The sequence below is a fragment of the Prunus persica genome, chromosome G2, assembly GCF_000346465.2.
Source record: "Prunus persica cultivar Lovell chromosome G2, Prunus_persica_NCBIv2, whole genome shotgun sequence".
Classification (NCBI taxonomy): domain Eukaryota; kingdom Viridiplantae; phylum Streptophyta; class Magnoliopsida; order Rosales; family Rosaceae; genus Prunus; species Prunus persica.
In genome coordinates, this window is record NC_034010.1 from 18353133 (window position 1) to 18377457 (window position 24325).

Consider the following 24325-nt stretch of genomic DNA (forward strand, 5'->3'; position numbering starts at 1 on the left):
GGCGTCGTCCTCTTCCAGCCCCAGCCGTCTCCCGCCTCCAGCCGCCGCAGTTTTGCCGGAAAATGGAGGAGAAGCGGCCGGCGTCGTCCGATCTTCGCCGCCGTCGATCTCCCTCCTCCGGCCACCAAATCCAACGAGCAAGGTATGGTTTCTCACCTATTTTTCATGCTCTAGCTGCCTGTTGGGTAGGATTAGATCAATTCTTAGCGTAGACAACCCGATTTTCGAATTGAAAATCGGCTGAACTTCGGCCGCCGTGATCAGCCATTTACGGCCACTTTTTGGGGTAGGTCCAAGAACAAAAGTGGCTCCAAATAGGGTGTTATACCTAGAGTAGGAGTTTGGGGCCGTGGTTTTGAGATTTTCTGGCGAAGCGTTATCGCTTTGGGCACCCATGCGCTGCCGGCGCGTGCGGCGGCGCTTGGGCACTGTAGAAAAGTAGCAATGTGTTCCGATGAGATCCTTAGGTTGTCACGAGTGCGTAGGATTTCGCGGATCTCAATTCGGACATCGTTTGACTATCGAACGGATATTTGCATATTGTGCGTTATCCGGGTTCGATAGGTTGGGACCGATGGATGGACCCAAATTTAATATATGTTAATCTAGGTAATTCTAGGATCGTGTGAAAATTCACGGATTGTGAATCGGAGCCCCGGATGTTCCGAATAATAATTTTAAAGTTTGTATTTTATATTAATTGTCAGATCGTGCGATCGTGAGCAATCCGACCGTTCGATCTGAACCAAACTTTCAGGACAAGTGTCCTATACCTGGTAGAACCCATAGGGACTTTCGGATCGGAAATTGGAGGTCGTGGGTTCTGCAGGTCCGTTTGACCAGGGTTAGAGAAGTTTGACCCTTGGTTGATCGTGAGTCTCCCGGAGTAATCTCACCTTTCTAGGGGAGATTTTCGGGTACTAGATGATTGTGGAGGGTTACACAATATTAGAATTAATTTATATAATTATAATTATATATGGTTATACAAGGGTACAACAGAGTCTAGAATGTCAGTTTGGAGTGCTATACGCACTACTTTAGGTACCTCCCCGGATGTTGGATTTACCATAAGTACCACCAAGTGAAATTGAGGTCCCGCGTGGCGTAGGTTATATGGCGTTGGGACAGGCCCCATACGTGGCGTTGGTTATACCGGTGTATGGGGAGATTTGTGATATTATGTTCAGGTCTCACGTGACGTAGGTTATCCGGCGTTGAGACAGACCCCATACGTGGCGTTGGTTGTACCGGCATATGAGGAGCTATGTGATATTGTGTTGAGGTCGCACGTGGCGTAGGTTATCTGGCGTGTCGACAGACCCCATACGTGGCGTTGGTTGTACCGGCGTATGGGGAGATTTGTGATATGATATTGAGGTCCCGCGTGGCGTAGGTTATCCAGCGTTGGGACAGGCCCCATACGTGGCGTTGGTTGTACCGGCGTATGGGGAGTTATGTGATATGATATGCAGGTCTCACGTGGCGTAGGTTATCCGACGTTGGGACAGGCCCCATACGTGGCGTTGGTTGTACCGGCGTATGGGGAGATATTATGATAGTATGGCATGGTCGCACGTGGCGTAGGTTATCCAGCGTGTTGACAGGCCCCATACGTGGCGTTGGTTGTACTGGTGTATGGGGAGATTATATGAAATCCAGAGAAATGAAATAAGGTATCATCCAAGTGTGGAAATGAATTTTAGGGAAGAACTACGTGTGGCTTGATCCCTCAAGGAGGGTACGTAGGCAGCCTAAGGTTATTAGGTGCAGCCGCAGACTAAATGTTAGTCATATTTGGTATTTGAATGGTTTGGTAGTTGGTTAGGAATTATTGAAAGGCCGAAGGCCATTTATGAGAATTTGCATGAAATTATATTGTGCATGCTGCCAGTTGAGAATAATAAATGCGATTTCATGCAGGTATAAATTTTGGGAAATGTCCAATTTATAGGGGAGACTCTGCTAAAATTTCGGTAGGGAGTCTCGGTTTTTAGTAAGTGGGTCTGGCATCGGAGTGATGTCAGGAATTCCAAAGGGTTCGTCTCGGGTTTTGAGAAAATTCGGGGCGGGTCCTTAAAATACCTAAGTTCAGTAAGCAATCTATGTAGCCAAAGGAGTTTGCAAATTCTTTTAGTCATACCTTTGAACTCGGCTTCTACACTAGATAGAGATACTAACTTCTGTTTCTTGCTCCTCCACGTCACTAAATTACCTCATACAAATATAAAGTAACCAGAGGTAGATCTTCTATCTGTTACACTCCCTGCCCAATTTGCATCTGTGTAACCATCAATATTCATATGACCATGTTTTGAGAACATAAGTCTTTTGCCAGGTGAAGACTTTAAATATCTAAGTATTTGGAGAACTGCATTCATGTGATCTTCACTTGGAGAATGTATGAATTGACTAACTACGCTCACTGCATAAGCGATGTTTGGTCGAGTATGTGACAAATAGATACCTTTGGTATCTTTCCTTGTTAGTATGTGATTCTGAATAATATGAGTGTCTACAGGTTTGCAATCTAGCATTCTTGTGTATGTTAACAAGTCCAAGACATATTTTCTCTGACACAGAAATATGCCTTGCTATGATCGGGCAACCTCAATCCTCAAGATATACTTGAGTCCACGTAGATTCTTCATCTCAAATTTAGTAGCTAAATAGTCTTGCAGTCGAAATAATTCATGTTCATCATTCCTTAATAATCATATCATCAACGTAGATTATTAAAGTTGTTACCTTTCATTTCTGATGTTTCAAGAATAGAGTATAATCTGAATTGCGCTGCTTGAACCCATAATTCCTCATTGCTAAAGTGAATCATCTGAACCATGCACGTGGTGACTGTTTCAAATCGTATAATGCTTTCTGCAACTTACACACTGCACTTGTCTAGTAGATGTTGTATATCCTGGTGGAATGTCCATGTACACTTCTTCTGTGAGTTCACCGTGCAAGAAAGTATTTTTTACAACAAACTAATGGGCTGGCCAATCCAGGTTAGCTGCAAGAGATAGGAACACTCTGACTGTGTTAAGCTTTGGTACGAGAGCAAATGTATCTGCATAATCGATGTCATAGGTCTGCGTGCACCATTTTTCCATAAGTCTAGCTTTATATTGTTCAATGGAATCGTCGACATTGTGTTTGAGAGTAAACACCCATCTGCATCCAACTGTTCTTTTACCTAGTGGTAATGTCTTGAGTGTCCATGTCTTATTTTTCTCCGGAGCCTTCATTTCTTCCTTCATTGCTTGATTCCACTTCGAATCTTTCAATGCTTCAGTCACCTTAATGGGAATGTGAATAGCAGAAAACTGATGCACAAATGCTTTTAGTGGTTCAGCCAATCCTTGAGTGGACACATGGTTGGCAATTGGATACTTCGACGATTTGCTAATATCGGGAGAATACCAGTTTGGCGGTTTGCCACGACTCTGCCTGAAAGGTAATTGGTATCTAACAAAATCATCAACTAAATTCACAGTAGTTGTGGGGCTATTTACGTCAAGGATATTCTCAAGAGATTGGTCATCTTGTACCACTGAATGAGATGGGGGGTCTTCGTCTTCGTCTTCTTTCTCGGTAGAAGCATAAGTAGTTAAATCATGAGACTTTTCAAACGCATGCAACGGGTCGTTTTAGTGTGAGGCCACTTATCGAGTTCTATTGTTCGTGGCGACCAATCGTTTTCTTCAAAGTGACCGATCATTTTGTCCAGGAAACTCATTGTTTGAAGCGACTGGTCATTTTTGTCAAAGCGACTGGTCGTTTCCATGTTGACGTCGATTTTTCCATCTTCCAGAAGGCTCTAAGTCTACACTTCACTAAGTGTCTCCCCCTGAAGTGGAGAACTGGACACGAGTTCATGAAAATGTCTCAGACTACAAAAAAAAATGACATCTAGAGTGACGTACGTGTGTCGAGAATGAGGATGATAACACCTTATAATCTTTTTTATGAGTGTCATACCCTAGAAGAACACAACGAAGTGCACAAGGGTCAAGTTTGCTTCGTTGATTTTTATGGAGATGAAGATACGTCACGCATCCAAATACTCGTGGTTGGAGCATCAAGACAGAGGGCATGGGCCCGTGTTGAGCAAGCACTTGGATTGGACCGAAGTATGGAAGTCTAAGACACGAGAAGGCATACAATTGAGCAAATAAATAGCCATAATGATGATATCATCACAGTAGTGGCGAGGAAAGAAGATGACAATATTTTCGTTCTACAACCACATTCTTTTGGAGGGTTTAAAGACAAGTCCTTTCATGGAGAATGACATGCGTCTGAAAGTATATATGAAACTCATGGTTGACATATTCGCCTCCATTGTTAGAACGGAGGATCTAGATTTTGGCAGAGAATTGAGTTTCAATGTGTTTGTGGAAAGCTTTGAGCATAGTAAACACTTCATTTTTAGTCCTCATCATGGAGAGCCATGTCATACGAGTGCAATCATTCACAAACGTCACAAACCATCTAAATCTAGAAGTAGTCAAGATAGGGGAAGGACCTTAAACATTAGAATGAATTAAAGCAAAAGACACTGTACTTTTATTCATACTCAAAAGATAAGAAACTCTATCACTCTTGGCCAAGATGCAAGTGTCACAATGAAAGTCTGAATCTTTAAAAATAGAAAGAAAAAAAAATCGAGAAATAAATGTCTCATATAACTAAAAGACGGATGCTCTAAACAATGGTGCCATAACAAAATTTGTCAGTGCTTGTCATCGTATGGATGCGTTACTTTGTTTGCTCGTCCCATACTGAAGTTATCTACATAGTAAAGCCCCCTCTCTTAGCACCACGTCCAATGATTTCCTTGGTGAGAATATCTTGAAGAAAATAAAAAGTGGGATAAATTAGTACACAGCAATTTAGTTGTTCAGTAGCCTGGCCAATAGACATCAACTTATTGGACAATGATGGAATAAGTATTGGAAAGTGAAAGAGAATGGGAAAGACCAACGGTACCCGCTCTAGTCACAGGGTAAGTAACACCATTCGCATTAGCAATATTAGTGCATCGTGGATGAAAAGTGCTTAGAAAGTCATTCGGATCAAACGTTAAATGGTTAATCACGCCAAAATCAATAATCCATCCAGTAGCCTTACTCGGGCGAAAAGTATGAAAGACAGAACCACAGTCACCTAAGTCGCTCAGAGTGCGGGAGTCAACATAAGTTGTCGAGGGAAGGATGGATCTGGCAGGAGGATCCAACGGTAATGGAGATGTGGTGGTGGCGAGAGCAGCATGACTAAATCCAAGTGCAGCTTTCCGAGCTTTGTGTCCTTCTCACTAATCAAGACACCCGTGCAACTTGTAACAAGTGTCCCAAGTGTGATTAGGATTCCCACAGTTAGTACACCCCGTCGCGTCGGCCGAAGCTTTGGGTCGAGGAGGTTCGACAGTCGAGCAGCCAAATAAGCTAACAACCGTGGCGTAAGACTGTATTTGAAGAGGCAGTGATACAGAAGAAGGTGGTTAGCTAGACCGACCGATCGAGGTATGGTTGGCCAGTTGGTGAGCGCCCTTGGTCACCAAACTAGTGGCAGTGGGTGCCTAAGTATCCATCATCACAGCTTGTTAGAAATCTTTGCATCGGACAAAAGCATAAGCTTGCTCGATAGTGGGAAAAGAAGCCATCTGAAGAACCATATGAAAAATATCACTACGGGCTTTGTCAGGGCAATCATCCAAGCCATCTAAGAAGATATAAACAGTGTCTTCTTCGAGATTTGAGTTGTGCTCCTTGATATCGGAGTCACACTTTATTTGATTCAGACGACGAAAATCGATTTCTTGCCACAAACTTTTGTGATCGTTGTAGTAGGTTTCAATAGAGGCACTTGCTGGTCAAATCTGGTGAGTACGCCATTTAAGGTCATACACTTGAGATGTATCAGTGCTATCAAAGTAGGTCGTGGCAATCGCATCTTGGCCAGTCTTTGCGGTGGGAAAGCGAAGAAAGGTGCTAATCAAGTGAGGCTCCAAAGAATTCTCAGTGCATCAATTGTGGAAACGTGGGTCAGTCGAATGAGGTGGTAGAAGTTCACCGATGAGGCATCCCAACTGGTCTTCATCGGTGACGTACATCTCGACAACTTATGACCAAATAAGGTAGTTGGAGCCATCCAACTTGATGACAATTGTGGCAGCGGAAGCTTCATAGGTAATAGTCGGGGTCAGGGTAAGGTGCAGGATCTGCACATCGGTCATGTCCGTGTTCGGGGTCGAGTTAGAGTTCTGGTTCTGGGTCAAATTCTAGTTCTAGATCTTCAAGAACTAGGTCATCTGAGCCGCTAGTTCAGCGAAGTTTAGTTGGGAAGGAGAAGCGGAATCAGTGGTGCTACCTTCTTGGTGGTGAAAAAGATCTTCATCCCCCTATGATGGTGGCAGTGTGTAAAAACTAAGAGTCAACAATTCCAAGATCGTCACTCTAATACCATGTCAAAATATGAAACGTATAAGAGAATATTATTTGTGGGAATTTTGTGTATTCTTCTCCTCGTAGGAGGTTGTATTTATAATACAATAAACCACTGTAGGTCAAGGAAAGTAATAACTCCTAATTCTATTTACATAAGGAAATCGGGAGTTAAAGTAAATCAATTACATTGAATATAGAAATCCTTGGAGTGTAAGGAAAGTAACTAAGGGTCCACAAGTCACGCCAACATAAAGCAATCAAACAGTCACGAACTTCTATTATTGTGTTTTTGAAAGACTATGCGTCATCAAGATTGTGCCTTGACGAACTCGTCATGATCCTTGAACACAAGAGGATCTCGAACCATGTCATTTTACCTATCTTCTACACATGGATCCATCCCATGTGTGGAAGCAGATAGGAAGTAATGCAAAGGCATTTGCTAGACACCAAAAAACTCAATCGCTGAAGAAGGTGAAGGCATGGAGGGAGGCACTTGCAGATGTTGCAAATCTGGCGAGGATGGTCTTACAAAATCAAGCTGATGGGTAATTTCATTCCTTTCTTCTTCTTCTTTTATAAGTAATTTCATTAATTCCTACTACATACTCCATTATATTTGTTTTCAAAGAATTTTATGACAGCATTAAAATACCAGAAATAGTAGTTTTCAATATTTCATGGCACATGGGGCGGCACCACAGTGGAAAAAAGGGTCAAACTTTCCTCCTCCCTCCAAGTGCACCTAGGTTCAATTCACGTAGGAGACCATCTTGAGGCAACCTAATGTAATACTCCGTCCCCGCCTCCCTAGCGAATGAAAAAAAAAATAAAAAAATTCATGTTTTATTCTTTAGGGTGCGTTAATTATGAGTTTTCTTGTAACTTCTTTTACTTGTAAATATTGTATTCAAAGAACACTCATTGCCAGCTCGCAATAGAAAATAATGTTAAACATACCCCCTTCAAATAATATACTTTAATAGATCAGGACAATATGATTATTGTGCATTATCTGGTTATTATTAGTTTGTATTTCCTAGTGTAGATGTACAAAATGTAATTGGCACTTGCCTAGTTCAACGCATGCTTTTGAAAATGGCGAAGAACACTTTCTAAATAATCAAAAATGATTTTTTTGCATATTTTATTAATCATATATGCTTCACCATCATAAATAAAAAAACTCTCAACATGTTTCACTTACTCCATCTTAATGAAGGAAGTTGACGCTTCACTCCAAAACTAATTAGAAATAGAGGGAGTAGCCCAACTCTTTATAAGTCCTTGTAAGGTTTGCTAACTTTCCAATGCGGGACATTTTCACTTTCACATTCATACACGCCCCCGCAAGCGTGAAGAATTTTCAAGCCTAAAACATGGACAACACATTGGATGACGTGGAGTACGTGTGGTTGTTGAGCTTTAACATGTGGACAACCCGCTCTAATACCATGAAGGAAGTTGAGGTTCCACCCCAAAATCAATTGAAAATGTGGAGAGTAGCCCAACACCTTATAAGCCCTTGCAAGGTTTTTTAACTCTCTAATATGGGACATTTTCACCTTCATTATTCTCACACTTATTACATTGAATTAGGGATGTTGGGTGGGTGTTAGTCATGGCAGGTAGTGTGGAGATGGGTGGCGGTCATGGCAGGTTTTGGGGATTAGGGGTGTTGGGTTCAGGATGGGTGGCTATTGGAAATTCTCTTTTTCTTTTTCTTTTTTCTTAAGTTTTTTTAATTTTCTAATTTTATTTCATTAGATAAAAATTAAGAAATAAATCTCACCATAAAAAAAGTTTAAATTCTGTTTTAAAGTGGATACATGACAATATTTGAATGGGAGTATCACACGCTCACATGGTACATCCGTACCGTTCTATAATATCTCCACAGGAGGATGAGATCTGCATATTTGAATTTCTTAATTTCTTTCAGGTTGTCAACATAATTTTAACTTCTTTTATTTTATTTCCATGGGATGAGTAGAATAGGGAAAACAACCATCGTGAAATTTGCTTATAATTCAAACTTTACAAGATTTGAAAGAAGCAGCTTCCTTGAAAACATCAAAGAAATTTCACAGCAACTCAATGGCTTTGTTCAAATACAAACACATACAAAGATACAACTTCTTTCTCATACGTTGAGCTATAATAAAAATACTACATAAATTAGTCCGCAGGTTTTTTTTTATACTAGCTCTATTGCCCAACATTAGCAACAAATTATAAAAATATAAATGTACCAACAATATTTAAACCAATTGAAATTGTATAGAAAACATGAAAGCTTTAAACTGCATCTACCCAAAACAAATCGTAATTTTCAATTTGAAAATCCAATACTAACGCAAAAGCTTCAGTCACAGAGTTAAAATGTATTAAAGCAATATCAGTATGGGAAGAAAACAACTTTAACCTACAAAGGGGTTAGATTTTTTAAAAAATTATAATTTTCCTTTTTCGTAAAGCCAAATACAAAAATTTTTATATTATAAATAATATATAAACAAATTGAAAAGCTTTTAATAAGGTACAATGAAACTAAAGAAAAACAAATTGACAAGTAGTAAAAGCAAATTAAATTATAAGTAAGAACGTCAAAAACGATGTCCTAAAGCCTTTGTAGTCTCCCAATGTGCAGGTACTGATGGTGTACAAGACTCCAAGATACGATCCCAAATACACAAGCTTGAGATCCGTTATGAGCACGTTCACATATAGATATGTCTCCAAGCAATAGCGAATCCAGGAATTTTCCTTGCAGGGGTCAACGTCTAAAAGGCAAAAAAATTCTACACAAAATAGAACCCAAAAAAAAAAAAAAATCGATAATATTACAATTTTTAATTAATAGAAAAAACCACATTACAATTGTCCACGACGAGTTTTCATACTCTGAAAACGTTGCATTATAAAGTCATTATCAATACAAATAAACACATCTTTCTCAATGTAAATAAATAAGCTATTACTCAACAATCGATCTCCCATTTGATTGTGAAGTAAACCCTTCACAATATTCATGGCAGAAAATGCTCTCTCCACAGAAGCTGTTGCAACCGGTAAAGTTAAGGCTAATGTGAGAAGCAAATAAACATAATTAAATGTTGTATGCAACCCTTTCTCCACCATTTTTCTTGCAAGACTACCAATCCTTTTCAATTGAGAGCAAATTTCAAACCAAATTGAATTTGGGGTTTGCTGCTGCCACTTGATGAGGAGAATGCCGGCGCTAGAAGATGATTCACGTGGGGAGGCCTTCGGATTGAGTGAAAGTTGAGTAGAATTAGGGGGTTGGGGTTGGGGTTGGGGATTTAGGGCTTGAATGAGAGGAATGAGTGAACAACCCATTCCCCAATCTGTTTTATCGATTTGCTGTGCTGATGTGGGTTTTTTTTTTTTTTTTTTATAAAAAAAAACCTGAGCCAAAACGACGTTATTTTGGCCAAGTTTTTTATAAAAAAATTTCACTTAAGTGGAACGACCTCGTTTTGACGTCAGAACAAAAAATAAATAAATAATGGAAGTGCTAGCCAGCAAGCTCTCTTGGCTATGGCTGCTCCCTCTTTGGGGCATTTCATCAAACACCTTCTAGGCATTTGCAGGGGTCAAAATTTTCATCTCCTATGGTGGATTTAGGCTTGCGGGGGTCAATTGACCCCCCTTGCCCCTATGTGGATCCGTCACTATTTCCAAGTCACATAACCATTGCCCAAAAATACTAATAGAAAGTAGAGAATATATATAAAGGTTGGAGAAGAGACAATTAGATTTTTGTTGTGTTGTCTTCTCTTCAAATGTGAAGGAAGAGTGGCTTTTTATAGGCATCCAAAATCATGTAACATTCACCACATTAATTAAACTAGAAAATTAAGTCATTTGATATAGAAATAAAACCTGAAAATAAATATTTATAACCCACAACAATAAATAAAATAAAATAGCCAAATAATTAAAACAAAATTTAAAATTTATAATGGTAAAAATTTTAAAAGCTTTTAAAATTCCAACAGATTCATGCAATGGGAAGAGAAATCGTTGGCTTAGAATCAGAGAAGCCTTAGAAGCGTAGTAGGGTATGGTAACATAAAGATTCTTTCACTATCTTGACAGAAAAGAATGTAAGCCTATATATGCACACATATATGTTTTTATTCTTGTAAATATTTTCCAAATGTTTTTATTAAGATGGTTGTACTGGCAAAAGTTTCCTCTGAATTATATACCCACCGATTGTTCTTGAAATGCAATATAGCATCTTAAGACAAGTCTTTGAAGGAACAAAACTATGTTACTCTACGCCTTTTCATTTCATTTCATTAGGCTTTTGGAACTACATACATACAACATGAAAGGTCTTAGTTTTAATTTCAAATTGAAAGGTCCAATTGGAATTGATTTTTGACACTGAAATTCATAACAAATCAAAAATTAAATTGATATTTGCATTCGATCTGAAAAAGATCAGGAAACAATCATTTGAAGTTAAGATTGGGTTGAAGTGGATTACTAAGTCAAGTCAGTTCAGTTTGGAGATCAGTCCCTTCAAGTTGTGAATGCCCTAATCGAGTAATACTTCTAATATTTGAGAATTAGGAGCCTTATGCACCTAATTATTTTATTTAACACTTCAGAGGATATAAGGAGAAATTTCCTAACAGTCCATGGTGTGAACGTACACACTCTGTCATGCCATTATCTTTATGTTAAGTTAAGCATATTGCCAACAACTCCAAAACTTGTCACTTTCGCCAATGACTCGCTCGGTATTATTGAATCCCTTTAGAAAAAGACATCTTGATTTCATTTGCTTGACTAAACGTAATTGCTTTTATATCGATGGATGCATTCCCAAGCTGCTTGTTTACAACATCCAGGAAAGGAAGTAGAAACCTCAAACCTTATAATTGATTTCCACTCGGACAGTTTTTTTGTTCACCACACACTTCCATTCCATCTATGGCACTTATGAGATCAGCTCAACAAACCTCATCTTCTAATACTTCTCGATATTGTCGTTATCACGTGTTCCTGAGTTTCAGAGGTGAAGACACTCGCAAGAATTTTACTGACCACCTCTACACAGCCTTGGTCAACGCCGGATTTTGCACTTTCAGAGGACGATGAGCTTGAGAGAGGAGAAGATATTAAGCGGGAATTGCAAAAAGCAATCAAACACTCAAGAACTATTTCTCTCTTTTCTTTTTCTTTTTTATACAAATTTTTTCTCTATGGGATCTTTTGATAGCAACCTAACAATTCTTCTTCTTCTATCTGAGATTTTATTTCTCTGCGAAGTTAATTCTCTCATTTGGCTAGTTCTTTCTTTGAAGTCTCCTAATTAATTTCAGTTTTTAATGAGTAATGCTACACTTACCACATTTTTATCCCACATTTCTATACCACATGATGTGGCATGTCCATATTATATGCCACATCAATTAAATCAATGAAGTGTATTAGAAAAACAAACCCTGGAATAAATCATAAAAGAAAAGAAAGTATTAAATAATTTTAATTGATGTGGTTATCCATCTGCCACATAAGATGGTATCAGAAACATGAAGAAGAATTGTTAATTAGGAATAGGATGGGTGAAGTTCTATTGAACAAAACTACTGGGATAAAAACTGACTGCTTTTCCAAAATTGACAGAATGGGATGGATGAAGTTCTAGACTTCTTTGTTTTTCTTGGTTCGTAATTTATCCCAGTAGTTTTGTTCAATGACTGCTTTTTTTTTGGGGGTCAATTTTATTCCGTGATTTTATTTATTTATTTATTTTGTGTGAGAGGGAAAAAATGGTATAAAACTTCCTTCAATTTTGGTTTAGGGAAAGTAAAGAAAAAAACAAAATACCTGAAAGAGCTTTGCAACAGAGTTTTTATTTGAAAGGCATTTGATGTAAACTTAATTGTTGTGCTGTAAAAATAATCGCTATCAGATTTGCTGTGAGATAAATCAGCTGTGAGAGAAAACAGTTTGGAGTTTGGTAAATTTTTTGTTAAAAGTGTTGTTGGTACTAATTCCCGCATAATCATTAAACCAGCGCTTCTTCAAAACTGATTCATACATAATCAGAAAATGAAAGCACCTCATTAACTGCTTTCCTTCTTTCACAACAATTTTTAACAATAAGTGATTTTTTTCATAGTTTACCAAACAGTTTGAGCTTTCTAAAATTTTTAAAAAATCACTTATTACTCCAAATAAGTAATGCCAAACGGACACTTAGAACTATAGCATAAGGGAAAATGAAAGAGATATAATCTGACTTAACATAATATCATCTAGTAAGAAATTAAAGAATACATACAACTTTATGACATCATTTTTAATTTCAAAATTATTCCAATTGGAATTTGTCGGTTTCTGATTGTATTTGTGTTTAATTTGCACCCAGGTTAAAAATTGTGCTCGTGCCGACCCGAACACCCACACTGCATCTCTCTGTCATAACCATCATATTAACTGAAGCTGAATTTTGGTTTGAATAGTAAGAACCCACAAGACGAATTTGCAATGTTGCATCAAGTTTCTTTGTTCTTTTTTCTTTTTTTTTCCAGTGGATTGTTCCTTGTATGATAATCTAACTTTGATCATTAGAATTTAAAGAACCAGAAGCACCCCCGATTTTTTTTATAAAATGGCTATATATTATTGTTTAGGGGCCAAAATTGATAGAAAGAAAAAACCTTACGGACTAAAGGTTGTAATTTTGTGAATCTTAAACACCATTGTTGAATGTAGACTTCACTCATGCTAGATAGAGACACCAAATTCTATTGACAGTTTTAAAATGACCATATCTTCATAAAAGACAGAATCTTTTAAGTCATTGAAAACAAAGAAAGAGAGTGAATACGTATTATATCAAGTCACCTAACTAAAGTCCTATCAAAAACAAAAGTCACCTAACTAACACACTACAGAATACATATTATCTGTATTATTAGATTTACATATCATATCTTACATCGAGCCACCTACACACCACAAAGTCTTCGTTTTCTCCCCAAATCCAAAAACTTGCCCCTCAAGTCTAAAACCATCGGCTTGAGGGCTCCACCACATGTTTATAACACATGGCATCATGTCTTTTTATATGTAATGCATCTCCCACTACTTGTATTAATTGCTTTTGTTAATTTCTCTTCTGCCTTTTTGTTTTCGCCGAAAGCCATATTCCCATTGAAATTTATTGTTATTATTAATTTCTTTTTTAACAATAAAGGACTACAACTTGTCAGTACTGTCACCAATTAGCTACCTTTAAAAGACATCTTGATTTCATATTTGCTAGACTAAAAATAATTGCTTTTAAGTCGATGGATGCATCATCCTTTCATTTCACAGGCTGCTTGTTTACAACATCCAGGAAGGAAGTAGAAACCCCATAACCTAATTATTTCCCACTCAGACAGTTTGTTTGTTCACCACACTCATGGCACTTGTGAGAGCTCAGCAAACCTCCTCTAATTCTCGATATTCTCGTTATCACGTGTTTCTGAGTTTCAGAGGAGAAGACACTCGCAAGAATTTCACTGACCACCTCTGTAGGGCGTTTGTCAACGCAGGATTCCGCACTTTCCGAGACAACGATGAACTTGAGAGAGGAGAAGATATCAAGCCCGAACTGCGGAAAGCAATCAAACAGTCACGAACTTCTGTTATTGTTTTCTCAAAAGACTACGCGTCATCCCCATGGTGCCTTGACGAGCTTTTGATGATCCTTGAACGCAAGAGGATTTCAGCTGACCATGTCATTTTGCCTGTCTTCTACGATGTGGATCCATCCCATGTGAGGAAGCAGACAGGAAGTCTTGCAAAGGCATTTGCTAGGCACCAAAAAACTCAACCGCTTCAGAAGGTGACGGCATGGAGGGAGGCACTTGCAGAGGTTGCTTGTCTTGCAGGCATGGTCTTGCAAAATCAAGCTGATGGGTAATTCATTCCTACGTACTCCGTTAGTTTTCTTTGACGCATTAAAATACTTTTGAAATAGCTAAAACAGTTTTTTTTTTTTAATCGAAGATTCTGCTGATGGGTAAATCAATCCCTAGCTCTCTCAACCTTTTTTTTAATATTGATTACTAAGATGTTTTATTGATCAAAGGGAGTTTTCGCTTTTCTGAAATTAATTGTTTTAAATATCCTCCATTTTTAATATAAGTGATCTCGATTTTAAATGGTTTCTATTTGAACATAAGAGATCAAATTCGTTCATCAGTTGGTCTGTTGTTATCCCCAAGAGCTATGCACTACGCCTAGCCTTCGGGGGGAAGGAAAGGGGGTATTTTAGACTGTAGCCTAGAAAGCACTGCGCTCCACTGTGTTACATCTCAGTACAAACTGGAGCCTCTACCTAAGAAAGCATTCTCTTTTGATGAACTGTTTCGTTGAGTTTTAACTTCAGACGCTTAATTCAACCGCATCATCTAGACCCAGATTGATCTTCAGTTAGCTTTTACACCCAGTCAGTTGATCCCATTCACAACGTCCATATACTACCGGTTAAATTTGATAGATTCTGTACGATTAATTAAATTTCTTTCTTTCATGCACACATCTCTTACACCTTAGAACTTTCTGATCTTAGAAATTTCCATGGAATTTTATAATTCAATTATATGAAAATCACACATGTTTGAATTCTCTTTCATTTTGACTGCAACTGTTTTAGGTATGAGTCAAAGTTTATCGAGAAAATAATTAAGGTTATTGGAGACAAACTAAGTCGCACACCCTTAAGTGTTGGCCCCAACATGATTGGAATGCAATCTCGAGTGGAAAATATCAACTTATGGTTGCAGCAAGGATCAACCGATGTTGGCATACTTGTAATTTATGGGATAAGTGGAATAGGGAAGACAACCATAGCAAAGTATGTTTATAATTCAAACTTTCGAAGATTCAAAGGCAGCAGCTTCCTTGAAAACATCAAAGAAATTTCACAGCAACCCAATGGCTTAGTTCAAATACAAACACAACTTCTTTATGATATTTTGAATGGGAGAAAAGTGAAGATACACAGTGTTAGTCAAGGAGTAACTGAGATTGAAGATGCCATAAGTTCTAAACGGGTTCTCCTTGTTCTCGATGATGTGGATCATGAGGACCAATTAGATGCACTACTTCGCATGAAAGATCAATTTTGTCCAGGAAGTAAAATCATCATAACAACTAGGCGTGCAAGATTAAAGACTCATCTAGTTACTGAGGTACATGCAGTTGAATCTTTGGATCAAAACGAATCATTGGAGCTCTTTAGTTGGCACGCTTTTGGCCAGAACCATCCCGTTGAAGATCACATAGAATATTCGAAAAAAATAGTGGATCATTGTGGAGGTCTTCCATTAGCACTTAAAGTTTTAGGTTCATCTTTGTTGGGGGAAAGTATAGATGTATGGAAAAGTGCATTCGAGAAGTTAGAAGCTATTCCAAATGGTGAAATAATAAATAAGCTAAGAGTAAGCTACGACTCTTTGCAAGATGATAATGACCAAAACGTATTCCTCCATATTTCTTGTTTCTTTATTGGCAAGGACAAAGATTACATTGTTAAAATACTAGACGGATGTGAGTTCTTTACAAATGTTGCCATTCAAAATCTCATTGATAGATGTTTGGTGACAATCGATAGTTGTGACAAGGTCCAAATGCATGACTTGATTCGTGGAATGGGAAGAGAAATTGTTCGTCTAGAGTCAAAGGAGCCTTGGAAACGCAGTAGAGTATGGCGCAATAAGGATTCCTTCAAAATCCTGACAGAAAAGAATGTAAGAAACATGTGTTATATGTAAGCATATATATTTGTCTTCTTGTAATATTAAATGTTTTCCACTTTTATTCTATAGGGTACAGGAACAATTGAAGGTCTTGTCCTGGACATGCATATGCACCCTACAAACAGTCCCATATACTCAAATGAGAAAGTCTTGGAAACCAATGCATTTGGAAGGATGCGTGAACTAAAACTACTTCATCTTAGTCATGTACAACTTGACGGATGTTATGCAGAATTTTGTACTGAATTAAGATGGCTGTGTTGGGTTAAATTTCCTTTGGATTCTATACCCTCTGATTTTCCTTTGGGGAGCCTAATTGTTCTTGAAATGCAATACAGCAACTTGAGACAAGTCTGTCAAGGAACAAAAGTACGTAACTCTACATTTTTCAATTCCTTTCCCTTTACATTAGGATTTTAGTCTGATAACAAATTATATATCTATATTAACTACTTCACATTGTTTTTTTATGTATATTTTTTTTTTATCAGTGTCTGCCGTTATTGAAGATCCTTGATCTCCGCCATTGTGATAGCCTTACTAATGCTACTGACTTCTCATGTTGCCCCAGTCTGGAGAAATTGATTCTCTTAGATTGTGAAAGCCTGGTTGAGGTCAACGAATCCATTGGAAACCTAGAGAGACTTGTTTACTTGAGTTTGGGGGACTGCAAAAATCTTAAGATGCTTCCTAAGAACATCCCCATGCTGAAATTACTTGAAACACTTATTGTATCTGGTTGCACCAATCTTAATGAGTTATCACTTGAGATGTTGAGCAACATGGAATCTCTGAGAGTGCTTGAGACAGATGGAATTCCGATAGGTGATGAACTCTGGCCAGGAAGAAGTTCACGTATCTTGAGTTCCTTGCCATGCTCTTTAGTATACTTAAGTCTCCAGGATTGCAATCTTTCAGATGATTCCTTCCCTAGGGATTTTAATAATCTATCCTCTTTGCAAAGACTAAATCTGGGGAACAATCCAATTCGTAGCCTACCAAATTGCATCCAAGGTTTAAGGGGGCTGAGTGAACTCTCTTTTTGGGAATGTAGGAGGCTCAAATCCCTTGTGGGGTTACCAAGAGTAGGCAACCTGAATGTGGAATGTTGTGTATTATTGAAGAAAATAGCATATCAATCCGGTCAATTCCGAAAACACGGTACCAAGTGCTTTTACAATGACAACCTAGTTGAATGGGAGAATAACTACAAGCTAGAGCCCATTGGAAGAGTTGATGTAGAAATTATCAACCTTTTGGGCTTGTGCAAATTGGAATCCATGGCACCCATTCGGATTCGAAAACCATACCAGTCACAAATTGATGATGATCGTTGTCCCGTCCAGGTTCTCTCTCTCTCTCTCTCTCTCTCTCTCTCTCTCTCTCTCTCTCATATGATTAATTATAGGAAAAGTTGACTAATCATATTCTGATGTCCATGGCATATATATAAATGTAGGGACTGTACGAACGTGGTATATTCAGCACATTTTTTGCTGGGAATGAGGTTCCAGGCCAGTTCAGCCACAAAAGTACAAAGTCATCAATATCTTTTGTTGTGCCTTTACTTCCTAATCACAGAATCGGAGGCTTGAAGGTCTTTGCTGTCTATACAAAACAGGCCAATGATTCTCCTTGGGCTTTACCTGGGCCATTGATTACTAGAGTCAGAAATAAGAGCAAGGGTCTGAAGTGGATCTATGCCCCTTCACACTGCGGCATTCCTGCTGAAGGAGAAGACATGATATGGTTAAGCCATTGGAAGTTGGAGGAGGAGGTTCACTTAGATGGTGGCGATGAAGTGCTTGTTTCCGTAATTATGGAACCTTGGCTTCAGGTAAAGGAGTTCGGCATCCAGCTTTTGCAGCCCCTGCAAGAAGAGAGTCATAATAATATGACGAGTGCCCAACACAAAACCATTGATCCGTATTATGCTGCATGTGCCACGAGTGGAGATTCGGATGAATATAAGCCAGGAGTATACTTGCTCTCGCGCAGAAGTGTTCCAATAAAAGATCCGATTTGGTTCAATAAGATCCTTGGGGACTCTGATGAAGAAGGTACCACAGGTGTCTTGTTTATTGACGCATTTGATCATTTTACTCCACTATTCATTGTTCACAGGTTAGTCCATATTCATTTCAAAAACAAGTTTCCTCTAATTTGTTTTCTGTGTTTTCTAGACAAAGAAGAAGAGCAACAGGATGGTCATACAATTGCAGCAGCCAAGACCGACGGCAATATTAACTCCAGAGGCCTCCTCTGTGGCTGGAAGGTGCTCATCACCGCCGTTTGCTTCTTTCTCACGCTTCTCTTATCACTCCTCTTCTTCACTTTCTCACAAAAAGAAGGGATAGTCTAAAAGCCGTGGATGGATGGATTGAGTTGTTTTCTGCCTTCATATAAATTAGCATCAAACTCTTGTTTTGCATATATCCAATGTCTTCCTTACTAAGACCAATTTCATTTTATAGCATCAATACATCTCCTTCTGAGGAGATATATATCATGCAATGTTCTCTTTTGATTCTTTGTGCTGTTAATTTACAAAATTATTTTCCGAGAGAACCAAACTCTCAATCATCACAAATTTCATCAGTACCATATGTTTAGCTCGATATTTCGCTTAGTAGAGAAAGATAAGGCTAACGATGCAAAAATTGGTAAGGAAGGGAACATATATATTAGATTGATAATATTGTATCAAAATTACAGCCTGCTCAACCATGCATCCCCACTATACTACAGAAGCTCGTTTCTGGTGCTTCAACCCAACCAAATTTTTTAGCTTGGGAACCAAACCATAGGAGGGAAGGAAGGGCCATTAGGCTTTGCGGCATGAATTTAACTAGCAAAAGGACCCGCGCGATGCTGCGGGTTATGAAATTACATCAAATGTATATAAAGTTGTGGAAGAAAAGAAATATACAAACATGAAAATGCAGAAATGATGAGCAAACAAACATTACAAAAATAAAGAAATCAGTACCAAAAAAATAGTAAGAGTATAAGGAATAGAGAGGCAATCATGAATTATACCTTTAAAGCGAAGAATGGTTAAACAATTTGGCCGAACGACAGCTTCTCGTATTTGGATTTCGTACCCAAGATCTCCTGAAACAATCAAAATTTCATGGAAGCCTGAGATTAAATCAGGGGGGGAAAACATAAGGAAAGAGAGCAGAACACTAGTAGTATAGCCAAGTGGAATTTTGTGAAGTAATTTTGAGGCAACACAAAAGAAAAAAAAAATGTCAATAAATCAAAATGAAGAAGCATTAACCTGAAAGTTATCTTTGCTTCAGTGATTGCTTATACGTCAGAGAGGTGAGAGACGATTGAATCTGTTGAGATAAAATTCCAAAGTTTCAATAAGACATGTTGATTTGATTGTGTTATTATTTTGATGAAATCAGGTTAAACAATTTAGTATTAAAATACTGTATGATTGCTTTTGATAAGGTTTTCTGTTTGGTTATTAAAAATTAGTTGTTAAACCCTGAAAATCAGTATTTGGATATGCTTGGTTCTTTTGTTATAGGGTTCAGAATAGCTAAGCATGATATGCTACTATTTGGGTAACTCTGTTTAAAGATATGTTCGTTCTTTTACTACAGGGTTTTAATTCAAATTCGTTCTTATACTGGTTTATGAGACTGGGGATTTGAATTAGATAATTTTGGGGAAAGTAATTTGGGAGTGTGATTCTAGGAATAGATTGCAATGTTTTAGCATAGTTGACTTGAAGAAGACTGGTTTGGGAAATATGTGGTATTTGAGGAAATTCCTTTCGTTTCTATATAAGAAGCCACGTTTAACAATAAAACAATTAATAAGAAATTGCTAGAGGATTAAAGGAACAGTTTCATGATTTGCTACCTTAACACTATGACAACACACAATTTTGGGTCTAAAGAGGCTTTAACAAAGTAAAATAGGAGGACTATATGCAATTGTGTGCTACCTTAACACTATGATAAACACAATTTTGGGCCTAAAGAGGCTTTAACAATGTAAAATAGGAGGACTATATGCAATTGTGTGTTAATGCAGAACAGGATTATTTTTTTTTTTTTTAAATTTAAGTCTCGTCACAAATTCTATGTCAAAGAAAGTAGAGGCATTTTCTATGTTTCACTTAAATGCAATAAAGTACATTAAGAATCCTTTAGTTTTGTTTATAATTCTTAAAATGTGGTGCTTTTATAGCTTTTTTTTTTTATTTAAAAAAATGCATTTTCAGACCATTGTAAAGCAAATGTTCTACTACAGTGCATATATCAACATTTGGTTTTGCATCTATTTTTCTGTCGCATGTATTTTTATTTTCAACATGCTAGCATCTCCATTTGCTACTCAATGGACCCATTCCTGTATTTTTAAGTAAAATTAACCATATAAAATCGCCATTAAAAATACCTACAAATACCAAGATCCTACATAAAACATCATGATCTCATTAACATATTTGAAACCTTCTCTTCATACAAATTCTGGTTTACAGAGTGGGGTGATTTTGTTGAGCATGAAGACTTAATGACCATATTCAGCTCCTTAATAATCAGATTTCCTCTGTTCTTTCAATTCTGTAACAATCTTCGTTCCCACTTCCTTTATCTTGTTGTTGAAGTAGTGGAAACACTTCATTGCATAGAATCCTATAGCAACTCCCTGCTAATTGTTACATCAATCTTCCTTTGCTACCATTGAATCAATCTCAGAAAATTAAAGACTATTATTGATATGTCACATGATTGTAAGGAAGTATAAGCATCTTCATATAAACATAGTTAAAATTCTCAAATAGTTCAAAATGCTAAACGAAGAAACAATAGGTCAGTACCTAGATAATCATACATAAAATGTTTACATGACAATGAAGAATAAGAATCACAGAGAGAGAGAAGTGCCCAAAGAAATGTAGTAATTTAATGAAAACCACAAAGATAATATGGATTTAAGGGTGAACATGCATTTGAAACAATATTCTGCATAATAAAATAATACAATTCACTATGAAAAATGAATGCAATCTTGTACTGCTTCATCCATTCCAAATGAAGGCAAATGGAAAAAGCAAAATCAAATTAAGAAAATCTCTACGTTGCTTTTGTTCAGAACAAAGATTTCATACAATGTATGCATTATTTTGCAACTGATAATTTTAGGATATATTAATTGTTTAGATAACACTTGTGTTAAAATTAGTTATTATTGTCAAGATGAGAATGAAGACATTTTCCTAATGGTTATGTGATAAAGCAAACGATTAAGCAAATAAATAGCAAAGAAGACGACAGAGAAGAAACTGCGGAAAGAAAATAAACTGATATCCTGTATAATAAATAGCAACGCAAACAGGAGGACATAGAAATGATATCTTGTTAAATTCACTCTCTTGCATAACAATATTAAATGAGGAAGACAAAAGAATAAACATGAGTAAATGAATTTATGCAAGATTTCCCCAGATATTTAAATCTGTGCAAAATTCAACTCTCTTACATAGTTTTCAGCAAACCGTTACACAACCCAAGGACAAAAAATTAAGCAAAAGAATAAACTAAAAATAAAAAATTTAAAGCTGAAAAGAGTGGCTTCGAGGCATTTGAAAACCACAAAGTAAAAGCTGAATATATATATATATATATATATATATATTTCAGACATAAGTCAAACAAACACACAACCACAATGATACACACAAACAACACCTGCCAATCTAACCAATTAGTAAGCTAGCAAGTCAAAAAACTGACCTCATTTAGGTAGGTGTATGGTATATCCATTGCCCTTCTTCAATCATGGATGGTCTTTCCCTTAAGAACCTTTTAACACCCTGTCACCTCGATTTTGCACCAAGGTGAAAGAGGAAATCAAGGTAGATGTATATATTCCATAAAACATGATAAAGGAGCAGTAACAGATAATTAACAAATTCCTATATAACAGGGCAAATAATAATAATAAATTGGTGTGCTTAGCTGGAATAGATTAAAGAAACAAGAGATGACTTCAGAAAAACATGGAGGGAACATGTTTGTGTTGTCGGGCAAAAAGTCTAATGCTCTGTTTGGATGAAAGAATTGCAAATTACATAGAATTTTAAAATGACGGAATTTAGATTTTCGTCATTTCAATTTCTAGCAATTGAAGATTTCAGTGTTTGGATTTATGTATGTCGAATTTTGTAAATGACAGAATTGAAAATTTCAATGTTTGGATAGCTCATGTAAATTATAAATGACATAAATTAAATATTTCAAAAAAAACAAAAAAACTAATAACCGCCATAGAAGGTATTCCTCGAAGTATAAAATAACATATCGTTTGAGGAACTAAATAACTCAACTTAAACAAACAAAGCATATTAGCAAACCAAATTACTCCCCATGTGCAATGAGCATCAGCAACATACTTTTTTTTTTTTTTTTCTCAATTGGGAGTGCCTATGGAATTAGAACTAGTAGCAATCAAGACCCTGACACTTCTCTGGTACCTATGGAATTAGAATTAGAAGCAATCAGGACCCTGATACTTCTTTTTCACTTGGCAAAAGACCAATGACCAGAGAAACTAAAAGGGCTTTGATTAAAAAGTTGTAGACAAAAGTATAGGAATAAACGATGAAATCAGTGAATCACTATCATAAGACTTAATTCAGGTCCCAAAGAATCAAGGAGCACCTTGGCCAAGCTGCAGCTTACGGGCAAGTTGGTGTACCTTACAATCAACATCTAATGGCTCACACAAAGCGATAAAGCTAACAAACAACTACAGAGCAAGGCGATAACACAAAGTGATAAAGCTAGCAAACAACTACAGAGCTGTACCATAAACACAAATCATACACCAATATTCATGGGCATAGAGTATTTTGTTAAAACTTCCCAAAAATCCAGCCATAGTGCCGCAAAGATCACAAAACCCATTCAACACATTCATAAATTTAGTCAGAAACACCCAATTTTGATAGCCATTCAGAAACCATGGTAAAGGAGAGTGTATGTGTTGGCGATTCTGCTGGGGATCAGGCCGTTATCTTTACCAATGCCTCCAAGGAAGAAGACCAAAAGTAATACCATGTCTTCCCAAGACGAGCTGGACCACGATGACTCGTTGTCAAGGCAAAATGCCTCACATAGAGAAGAAGAACATGCAAGTGAGGGAGTCTTCACCCTCACAGACCTTGTTGCAGCCATCCATTATGGGGAAAACCCAAAGGGAGATGGTGGACACAATCAAAGAGCTAAAAGGCTCAATCTTTTGGCCGGAAAGGGTTCTAAACAAAAGGGGCCATCTTTTGTCACTCACGAAGATGTCATCGCTATGCTGGAGAAGGAACTAAGTCGAAGCCAAGAGGATTGGAAGTATGTTCCTCAGCCGCCGTATCCATCAAGCTTACTCCAGCAGCCGTATCCTAAAGGCTATGAGGCACCAAGCTTCGTCCTTTTCAACGGAAGGAAATGAAGCCCGAGAGAGAATGTCAACCGTTTCATGGACGATTTGGGACCACATGCTGGTGATTATAATCTCCGATTTCGAGAATTTTCAAAAAGCCTTATCGATCGTGCTTATACATGGTACACAACATTAGCACCAAGCTCTATTTTTTCTTGGGAAGATTTGGCAAGCAGGTTCTGTAAAAAATACTTTCAACATGAGGAAAAAGTCACTATGACTCAACTCATCAACACCTGCCAAAAGCATGGGGAAGAATTTGTGGACTTCGTACGCCGATTCCGGGACCTGGCTCTAGACTGCTATGATGAGAATGATGAAGAAGCGCTTGTTGAAATTTGTATCAGCAACATCATGGCAGATTACAGAGTTTATCCAGAGAATATTGGCATCAACCAATTTTCTTGGCTGTTGGAAGCAGTAAGAAAAACAAGCATGTCGATCAAACTAACTGGGCATGAAGCTTGGAAGAGTGAAGGGGAAGAAGCACACCAGACATTAGATGAGGATGACAAATCATCTAGTGACTATAATTCACGCAAAAGAAAAGACAAGGAGACGTATCAGCCACTACCGTGCAAAGATGAAGAATTCCATGTCATTCTTGATACTATGTTT

The 24325-nt window shown here is 37.6% G+C and overlaps 1 protein-coding gene across 2 annotated transcripts; it reads left to right on the top strand.

Annotated features, from left to right (window-relative positions):
* LOC18771191 (TMV resistance protein N) lies at window positions 11416-18814 on the top strand. Of its 2 annotated transcripts, XM_020557970.1 has the most exons (7): window positions 11416-11549; window positions 13996-14402; window positions 15142-16237; window positions 16316-16615; window positions 16738-17592; window positions 17706-18315; window positions 18430-18814. In XM_020557970.1, exons 1-7 carry the CDS (start codon window positions 11418-11420, stop codon window positions 18606-18608), a joined length of 3579 nt encoding a protein of 1192 aa, XP_020413559.1. In that variant the 5' UTR covers window positions 11416-11417; the 3' UTR covers window positions 18609-18814. The 2 variants fall into 2 exon arrangements, with proteins under 2 accessions (XP_020413559.1, XP_020413558.1); XM_020557969.1 differs by lacking the exon at window positions 11416-11549 and having other exon boundaries at window positions 13781-14402; window positions 17706-18306.